Source organism: Nanorana parkeri, unplaced genomic scaffold (assembly GCF_000935625.1).
Source record: "Nanorana parkeri isolate BGI_ZX_2015 unplaced genomic scaffold, ASM93562v1 scaffold100, whole genome shotgun sequence".
Taxonomy (NCBI): domain Eukaryota; kingdom Metazoa; phylum Chordata; class Amphibia; order Anura; family Dicroglossidae; genus Nanorana; species Nanorana parkeri.
In genome coordinates this window covers 1,486,733-1,497,288 of record NW_017306368.1, presented here as the reverse complement: position 1 = coordinate 1,497,288, position 10,556 = coordinate 1,486,733, and the positions used below count along the sequence as shown (strand labels likewise).

The 10,556-nt window shown below is 40.2% G+C and overlaps 1 protein-coding gene across 5 annotated transcripts in view; it reads left to right on the top strand.

Annotated features, from left to right (window-relative positions):
* The window catches only part of FAM98A (family with sequence similarity 98 member A), a 54,768-nt gene that overhangs the window by 15,254 nt on the left and 28,958 nt on the right, over window positions 1-10,556 (top strand). For all 5 annotated transcript variants that reach the window (XM_018552902.1, XM_018552904.1, XM_018552905.1 and 2 more), the window contains exons 4-5: window positions 3,565-3,749; window positions 6,198-6,278. In XM_018552902.1, coding sequence (XP_018408404.1) covers window positions 3,565-3,749; window positions 6,198-6,278 — 266 coding nt within the window. The remainder of the gene's footprint in view (window positions 1-3,564; window positions 3,750-6,197; window positions 6,279-10,556) is intronic.

Genomic DNA, 10,556 nt, shown 5'->3' with positions numbered 1-10,556 from the left:
GGGGTGTTTTAGCAAACAAAAAGCATTGCCCCCCCCCCCCCTTAGCTGATTGTTCACTATTATGTAAATAAATGTGAGCATTTATCTATAAAAGCTCAGTCAGGGTTGTGGGCTGTGATCTATCTGCCAGGGCTGCTTGTAAGTATGAAGCCCAGCAGATAGATTAAAGCTAACAATGCAGAGTGAGCGTTTATTAAAAAAAAAAAACGCTCGACATTGTCAGGGCTGTGTCTTACAGTGTACTGATCCTGAAAGCGCTGATCATTCATTCATAAAAGCGTTTCGGGGCTGTGATCTATCTGCCAGGGTTGGGTTTACAAGAAGCACCAGAAGATAGATCATTTAGCCCTGCTGTGCTGAGTGAGCTTTTATGACTCCAGAAAACATATCATGGTTCCACCGCATATCGGTGATACAAAAACTTATTGGCTACCTTAAATGCTGTATTACTCTCCCTGTCTGGGTGCCAACCTATGCCCTTAAGGCTATGTAGAAGAGGGTCCACTGCTTTACAAAGTTTGATGATTTGGGAGAACTTTACGTTTTCAGGTTGCATCCTATATAGCCCTATGTTTCTACCAGGTTATGACTACCCATTAGCTTTTTATTGATGGATCACAAACAACTTTAATATAATATGTAAAATCAGAGGTATGTTGGGAAAGTGCTCCTGGAGGTCACTCCAAGAGTACTTCAGTTTTCCTGACCAAGAAATAATTAGCTATATACGTTTAATCCAAAGCACAGACTCCCCTATACAAATTATCTTTTGCTTACCACATTTTTTTAGTTGTCTTGATGTCACACCTACGAGTGGTTTGCTGCAATCTCCTATGTACCAAGCCTATGTTTAAAAGTAGGAATAGAATTATTACATTGTATTACATTAACATACATTGTTAATGTATTAACAAATCTACAGAAGTGGTTCAAGCTATAGGCACCATTAACTTAAAGAACTCTGGGCATGGTAAGCATTAACCCTTGCAGTGGGTATACTCGCCTGATCCTCCGTCCTGCCTGGCTGCTAGACTAATCCCCACAACCTATTCTCTGGGCTCCAGCAGTCTAAGGACCTCTGACATCATCACGTCCATTACAAAGTAGGTGAGGTTGAATAAAGACAAAGGTCCGTCTAGTTCAACCTATATGTGTGCCTGGAAATATTTGGTTCTAGTAGTTCCCATATCCTTGTATGTTTAGTGAACTAAGAAACTCCTCTGAGTTTCTTGATTTCTTCAATGGTATTAGCAGATACTAATGACTGCAAGGCAATTCCACAGTTTTACTACTGACAGTAAAAAAAAAAAAAAAAAAACACTTGCGCAGTCTTAAGATTAAACAGCCGCTCTTCTAGCCTCTTGTTGTGTCCTCATGTCATCAATAGAGTTCTTGGTGTAAACAGCTTATTCCAAATGTTGTGGTCCCCATTTATTATTTTGAAAATTGCAATTGTGTCCCCTCTTAAGCGCCTCTTTTGTAAGGAGAATAGGTTTAATTTGTGCAGGATGGCTCAACTCAGGCCCTCCAATCAATTTTGTAGCCCTTCTCTGAACTCTCTCAAATTCAAGGACATCTTTCCTAAGGGTTGGTGACCAAATTTTGATTGCATACTCTAGATGAGGCCGCACCAGTGATTTATAAAGTGGTAATATTATGCTGTTATCCCTTGCCAAAATCCCTCTTTTCATGCAAGACAGTATCCTGTTCACTTTGCTGGCCGCTGCCTTGCATTGCATACTTTTGCAGAGTCTGTGATCTATGAGCACTCCCAGGACTTTCTCCATTTACGACTACCCCTAATGGAGCAACCCCTAAATAGTAGTTTGTGCACACGTTCTTTGCTCTCATGTGCATACCCTTGCATTTTTCAATATTAAATTGCATCTGCCTTCTTGCAGCCCACGCATCAATTTTATCTAGGTTTTATCTAGGTCTGTTGAAGTGAAGTTATGTCTTGCTTACAGTTCACTGCCCTACATAGTTTAGCATTAGCTGTAAAAAGCCGCGATTAAACTATTTATTCCAATTTCTATGTCGTTGATAAATAACTTAAACAGGATCGGTCCCAAGACTAACACTTTCCACTTTTGCCCAGTTAGAAAATTACTCCTTTATTACTACCCTCTGTATCTGATCGTGCACACGCCAAATCTACTGGTATTGCTCGGTCTAAATTAATACAGACTTACTAATAGAATGTCAATAGATTGGTCTGACAAGAAGACTTTCATGAAGCCATGTTGGTTGTTACATATGATTCCATTTTCCTAGTGAAGTTCCTGTATGTAGTCCCTTATTATTCCTTTGAATATTTTGCACACTATTGACGTTATGACAACTGGCCTACAGTTACACGGTCTATTCCTTTTCCCATTTTTTTGTATTCACTTTCCACCAATCAGCCAATACCATACTTGACATGAAGTCCTGGAGATTTGTTTACATGTAATCTTTCCAGACTTTTTTCTTTCTCTGCTCTCTGACATCCACTAGGATACTAAAACTTTTGTTTCCATCGGTGATGCGTCAAATATTAACCCCGTCTGTCTGCTCAATAAAGACAAGCATTGCATTGAACATGAGGACCCCGAGGGACAATTCACAGCTAGAGCGAAGGGGTAGAGAGGTGAGCGGTCACGGCTTCGGGACCGAGGATCAGGTGAGTATATCTTCTCTTTTTTTATTATTTTACACCCTAGACAAAAATGAGCACTTAACTCAGTGCTGGGTAGCCTTACTGCAAGGGGTAATATTTATTATATCCAGAGTTCTTCTTTAAACCATTCGGAATGTATACTTTTCCTTCAAGAGTTTCTATTTTATCTAAAATCTATAAATAAATGTTTCCATGGATGTGATGATGTGGAAGTGATACTCTACATTTGGTAAAAAATGGCCAGATCTAGTGAGGTTTTGGATAGTTCCAAATTCTGTTTTCTAAAAACATTTGTAAAAATGAATGGGTGGCTTTGCTTCATGGAACAGTTAAATCTCTATCTAAAGGTTAACATACATTTGCAACTTTTATTTCATTTGCTGCTAAGCAAACAACTGCCAAAGTGTGGAAGAAGCTAAGTGTCCACTTTACAGAAGTAAAGGCTCGATGGCTTTATGATAAATAAAAAATCCAGCATATTATTACATACACATTACTTGTTTTTGAACATATAGACACTCTAGATTAACTAGTCCCATCCAGAAGTAATTGCACCTTGCTGTTTGATATCATGAATACTGGAAGTACCCCTGCTACAATGTTTCTTCTGACCTCTGATACGGATATACTGTTTAGATTTAATCTTTTGTTTTTCTATTGTGCATATATCGTATATATAGAGACCTCCCGAACATGATATGCAGGACACCATGTTAAAGGTTATTAAAGAGAAATTTTTAGAAGTATACAAAAAGGAGAATGTCATAACTTACTGTGGGCTGTACAGACACTTTCAGATGCAAAGGGCAGTTTGGTGTATATATCCCATTGTGCTATAACTATGAGCAACAAAACATTATTGTGGGAAATACTCTTTCTAAAGTGTCATCTCGATCTTTTTACAGCATATTTGATATCAGAACTTGAAGCTGCACGAATGCTCAGTGTTAATTTGCCTATAAAGAAGGAACAAGATGGAGGAGGCAGCGAGGTGTTTAAGGAACTGAAGACTATATGCATGACTTTGGGAATGTCAAAACCCCCAGCCAATATAACAATGTTCCAGTTTTTTAGTGGAATAGAAAAAAAAGTAAGATATTCTAGTTTGTGTTCTCTGCTGGTTAGCAAAATGCTCCTCACTGACCTTTTGACTTTCTACCATTCGTAAATGTTAAGCCAACCATCAGTTTGTTCAAGTTACTGCTCATAGTATCTATGCTATTTGCTTACTTGGCCTATTCTGGTCATTTCCATATTTCTGTGGGAAGAAGAGGCCCTGTCTGTAATTCTATTTATTAGGCCATTCAGTCTTGTAGTGGTCTCAGATGTAGGTTGAATAGCTCAGTTCACACTTTCCCTTACATACTGTCCCATGTACAAGCTTTTTACCAGACAGGAAGTGAAGGAAGTTCTCGAACAGCAACAGACCAAACTAAAAATTTTATTTTTTTTAGGTTAAGCTGTGTGCTAGAACCTATGTCCGTTTTTGTTGTCTTTGTCCCTGTTTCAGATTTTTGCTCACTTCCTATCTGGTAAAGGCCTCTAAGCCCCCTTCTAAGCCCTCCCCCCCTCTATCCAAAACGAAAAAAAAAAAAAGTTTTGGCCATAGATACATTTTAACTGTGCTAACTTGTACAGAGACTGTTATGAGGGTCACTCAGTAAGTTACCTTCCTAGCCTACATAGACGTGGACCAATAATTTGTGTTTCATTATATATTTTAAGCCTTCAAAATTAAGTGCGTATAGTATCACGTTTGTATAGTTAAATGTTGAGGAGCAGTCATCTGTCGATTTAAGACATCTGTAGATTCAGTAATGGATTTTATGCAGAATAAGCAGACAGTGACAGGGAGTTAGATATACATCTCTCACAAACCAATTACTAGCTGCAATGAAGAATAAAAGACATGGCAAGTTGTCATGTGACATCTAACGCCTCACGACATTGCCCCTGCTAACAACAATGCCCCCTGCTCACGCTTTTTTTCATTGATGCAGTGTTGGAATATGGCCTTGAATTGCTTCATCACCCACCCTGCTGTCCAGACTTTGCACCTAGTGACCATTTCCTCTTCTGACATTTGAAACAATTGCTTTGTGGGTCACAATTTTAAGGCGATAGAGTTGAACTGTCTTGTTTAAGAGTTCATACATTTTTATTTGGATCCAGACCTTTAGGGCAGGTTCACACCATTTTCTGGACCAGGTCTGGAACGCAGTGCATTGCGTTTGTGCCGCGTTTGGAATTAGTTTTTTTATTATTTATTTATTTTTTACTTTCAAAGTATTTTATAAAATGTTTAAGATAGAATAAAACAATAAGATAGCACATGATGCACAAACAGTAAAGCATACAATTGCGTCTCAGAGTCTTCCACATTAGCATAGTCAGGTAGTAAGAGGGGATCACTAGAAACCATACACACAATGCATAATAGTTCTGTGAAACAGAACATATCCATCCACCTACTTTTGCCAAATTATCTCCCATCATCAAAAACAAAATCAAAACAATCTGAGAGAAATATCAAGCATAGGGATCCACCTATGTTTGAAGCAAACATTTGGTATGACCTCCTTCATATCTATATACATAGAAGACTTTCCGTCCAACATCAATGTACTAAACAGCTCACCTGTGTGAGCCTAAAGAAAGAAAAAACACAAAAAATAGAAGAAAAGGAAAAAGATACTAAATGAAACAGAACAGCTTAAGAGTCCAAAAAGAGTAGACCGTCCCCGACCAGATAGCCCAACGTCTACTTAAACATAGAACTCCCAAAAAATGGGCCCTTAGATATTAATGACATGATTAATGTCAGAGCCAATGGTGCTCCAGTCATTTGTTGGAGTGCCAGCAGATGTGTGATCAGGCTAATCCCAGGTGTTGAGTCTAAAGGTGCCCATACACCTTACGATTATCGTACGATTATTGTATGCGATCGACTTTTCGTAAGACAATCGTAACGTGTGAATGTAGTGCCCGACCGATAGTACTGTACAATCGTACGACTTTTGACGGTCAAGCATGTTTGAAAACTTTGGTCAATCGTACGATGTTCGCATGGTTGGTGGCGTTTCCGTCCGTCAAAAGTCGTACGATTAACACTGCGCAAACTAAAATAATTGCGGCCAATTACCGCAAGTTGTCCAGGTGTTTTTTTCTAACTACAGCTGATTGAACCTTGCGACTATCAGGGCAGGATGGGGACGTCGTACGGAAAATCGTACCACGGTTCGATCATCAGACGAAAAGTTTCGTCCGATAATCGTAAGGTGTATGGGCGCCTTTAATGCTTGTTCGAGAGAAATTATTTTTGAACATAATGGGGGGTGGGGTGGAATTTATCAACACTGCAGCAGACAGAATCTAGAGCAGTTATTCATAGTAACAATCAGCTTCTCTCTTCAGTTTGTTCTGTTAAGCTTTGAAAATGAACGCTCAACGCTGATTGGTTACCAGATCCTGTCGGGTTCGATAAATTCTTCTTGTCACTGTTTTATAGGTTAATGTTATTTTTATACTTTTTTCTTAGTTAAAAGAAACCCTAGCAAAAGTGCCACCCAATCACCTAGGAAAGCCTCTTCTGAGCAAGACATTGGGGCCATCTCATTGGGTAAGTTGTATTTTTACATGCTACTGTTTCCATGAATTCCATACTGGCTTCATTCCATAATATTGAACTTCAAATTTATTTAAAGGAAAAGTTTATCCAAAGATGGAATTTCCCCTATGCACAGCTGAGGCCACCCACCTCCAATAAATAGGAACCAGAGAGTCGATACATTTTGAATCAGCAATCTGCCCCCTCAGTGCCTCCTGTCCCTCACAGGGGTAGAGATGGGAAAGGCTGGGAAAAATTGGGGGGGAAAAAGTTTTTTTTCGGGAAAAATTGAAATAAAAAAGGAGTGTGGAATTCACAATGATAATTGCACAGACTCTGTGGGACATCAGAGAAGAGGAGGACAGAGGAGTCATCGCTGGATCAGAGACCGCACCAGTGCTAGTCAGCGCTGGATCGGAGACCCGCGCTGGAGGGACAGCTGAAAAGGACAGTAAAGAAGAAGATCGGATCAAGAGGTATCATTTAAGGTTAGTCCTTACACTAACATTGGGTGGGGGGAAAAAATAGCCTTTAATGTCACTGTAATGAAAGATTTCTGAGACTTTATGTAAAGTCTTAAATTATTGCACATTCCCCCAGCTGAGGACATGCAAATCCTGGAATACAATTCAAGTAACACAGTACTTCTCAATGCAGTTCTCAAACTCGCAAAGAAATATGCATTTCTGCCACTAGTGGCACTGCAGAGGAAAGGCTCCAGTTTAGTTAGCTTGTAGGCTCTGTCTTGTACTTCCTACAGTTGGGTGATTGTTGGTATGATAGTAGATAGTTTCTGTCCTCTCAGGCCTTAATTGACAAGTAAGAAGGTACATCTGACAAATTAGTTTAGCTTTATAACCGTTAAATGATTCATAATTATGTTCTACACCATCACACTGTAATGTTTACCTATAGTCTGGTCAGTAAATTGTTTTTTTTCCCTCCTCTCAGTAAAATGGTGAGGCCAACATCTAAAGTTTGGAAACATTTTCACAGGGCAACTTCTGCTGAGAGCAAAGCTGCAATTTGCAAATATGGTCTTGCTTGTTTTGTTGCTTTTGAGGGAAAGGGGGTGGTTATCTGTTCTCATGTTTAGTTGAAATGTTATTAACATCTACAGTCTTTGCAATAAAAAATAACATTTTAGAAAGCAAGTTTAGATTATTTACTGAATAAGCTTTACTTTTATTTCAAGAATAATACTTTTATATACACTGCATTTCACATTCCCGGTGTAACAAAATTACTTACAATTTGTCAAAATACAATTTGCATTTTTTTTCTCAATTTTTCACAAAATTTCCAAAAAGTTTACATCTCTATACAGGGGCAGGAGCAGAGGTAGTGCTGCTAAAGGGATCTAGGTGGGGATCTCCATGTGCTTCTTTTAGATTACTCCTTTTTGGAGTGATTCCTACTTTTTACCAACTGGTGAACCTTGTGGGGGGTGGAAGTATTGGTGTTTTCGCTTTTTCATTTTAATACAAGGTTAAACATTAAATCAATGATAGGAAATGAAGGTGTTTAGAATAAATGTTTTACCCAAATCCTATAAACATAGATTTTTTTTTGGTTTGAAAGGTGTTTCTTTAGGTGTTGGGTTGTTGCAGTTAAAGCTCCATTGACACCTATATTTTAGGTGCAATTAGGGATTCCTGTGTCGGGAACTTATGATTCCCTGCAGCAGGAATCCCTAATCTGCCGTTTACAAGCGTCAAGTTAATGATCGAGTGACAGCTGCTGCATTTGAAAGCAACAGAACGCCAGCATACCACATGTAATCGTATGTGATATGATTACATGCGGTCAGGAATCAATCACATCCCTGGACGCATCGATAAGGCAAGCATACATTTTATCACAGTTCTGGTGTGAATAGGCCATAGCGTGTTGGTGCAGTGCACTGAACTAACACACATAACATGCATTACCACATGGTGTGTAGTGTACATTACGTGTATGTAATGGCGGAGGAGGTGGTTTCTGAGGGGTTTTTATATTATATATTATTTTATTGTATTTTTTTTTTTTTTTTTACTGTACTGTCAGGGGACTTTGGGAAAATATCAGGGGTCTAAACAGACCCTAATATTTCACATTTGTAATAGTAAAAAAAGAATGAGGAAACAGTCCTCAATCTCTTTTTCCTCTGCAGCTCCACCCTCACTGACGCTGATCACAGAAGTTCTGAACTAAATGTTCATGTTTACTATATCTTCGGTTATGAAAGAACGCTGAAGTGATCAGTATTGTTCCATCTGTCACTACCCGCTGCATCCTCAGTCTAGTTGTTCCACAAATCTGCACATGGGTGAGATCCTTCCTTTTTTGCTTATACTATCCACTGTGGTCAAGTGGATTTCCATATAGCTAGAGACATATGTGCAGGGCTTAAAAATCCTCTCGTCTGTGACAAGACGACGCCGAAGCTGGACGAGTAGCTTCCCGGCCGGCCGTTGTAATTAAAGGAGAACTATGGGGTCAGTGATTTTCCCCATAGTTCTCCTTAGGGTAACGGGAGGACACAAACTAGCGTCCTCCCGTTACCCTAAGCTCAGTTACGTTACTGAGACGCCGCAGCCGGAGCGGATCCCGACGTAGATGACGGGATCCGCCCAGCTGCGTGAGTGACAGCTGGCACTGCCTATCTAGAGGCAGAGCCAGCTGTACCTGCCCCGTCCGTTCCGCCAGTCAGCGCTGGCAGATCGGAGAGGGGAATCCAGCCCCTCCCCCTGTCACGGCAGAGAGCCGTGACAGGATCGAGAGGTGAGCGAACCTGGTATGTGTTCGCTCACCTCACGATCTACTGAGCCGACCTGTGACAATCTCATTGTCACAGGTCGGCTAGAACTATGAGGTGAGTGGAAATCACTCATCTCATAGTTCTCCTTTTAACTGGCCGGCCAGGAGCTTCTTGGCTGGTGGTTTACATTTAAGCGATCGGGCGTGTCTAGCTTGTATTAGCTGCGGTTTTACCACCGCCGCTATCCCGAGATGCGCTGTGCCCAGAATAATGAAAAAAAATTAAAGAAGCATAAAAAAATTAATTAAAAAACAAAAAAAATTTTAAGTCCCCCGCCCCCCACATACACACACAAACATGCGTTGGGTGTGTCTACGCTGCGAGAACGACTATTGTGCCGCCCATGTTGCATATCACCACAAACGTCAGAGTATGAGCAATAATTGTAGGGCCATTAATCACTGATAACACTAAACCCTGCGTGGCCCCAAAACTTTGTTTTTGGATAATCTGCATCAATAAAGAAGATGGATTATTGACACAAGACATAGGTGTGCTGGTGACATTTACCATATATTTGAAGATGCACGGCGCCATCCATGGTTACTACAGCACCCTCCTTTATACATAGGGGTTCCGGTAAGGAGTGCAGCAGTTCCTCTCCAAGATTGTATTGACCCGACCTTACCCAGTCTTGTAAATTTTACCAAAAATATGGGTAAGAATAAATGTTTTTTTAACATAATGTAGGGAAAACATTTTTGTTTCCGAAATGTACTGTACTTTTTTCATTATAGTAAAAAAAATTAAAACCCCAGTGTTGATTCATATACCACCAAAAGAAAGCTCTATGTGTCCCAAAATAAATGTTAACATACATTGCAAGGCTATAGTCGGGTCATGCTGACTGGTGACATTTTTGACTGACTGGTGAGACACCCTAAAATTGTTCAAGCCCTGCATATGTGGACCCATTCACAGACTGGTTACATATGTCTGCAGAATTTTGTGGATTTGATTTCCTTCGAGTCTAGGCTGTCGTTTTAAAGTGTCATTAAAGCCAAACCCAGCCCCCAATGCTAGTGTAAGGACCTACCTTAAATGATGCCACTTGATCTGTTCTTCCCTGTAGTTTTCAGCAGCCCCTCCAGCGCTGGTGCAGATCTCTGATCCAGCGCTGACTCCTGTCTCTGCCTGGCACTTCCTGTCCAACGGAGTTGGTGCGGGTGCATGCTGCCTCCATTTACTTACCTTGTGTCTCTCCTCGTCTCCCGGCCGAAGATCTGAACTGCGCATGCGCCCGCTTCATGATCCTTTGAGGCTGCCCGAGAATCTTCAGATCTTTGTAAGGTAGCGCGCGGCGGAGACACAGTAACATTTTAACACTTTTGAAATATTTTTTTTTTTTCATTATTGTTTTTGCATATATATATAGATCTATATAAAAAAAAGCCCCATGTGGGGGAAAAGGAGGGTTAGAGGATAATTAAAGCCTCATGTGTGTTTGCATATATCTACTGCTAGCAAACAGTAGAGATATATATATA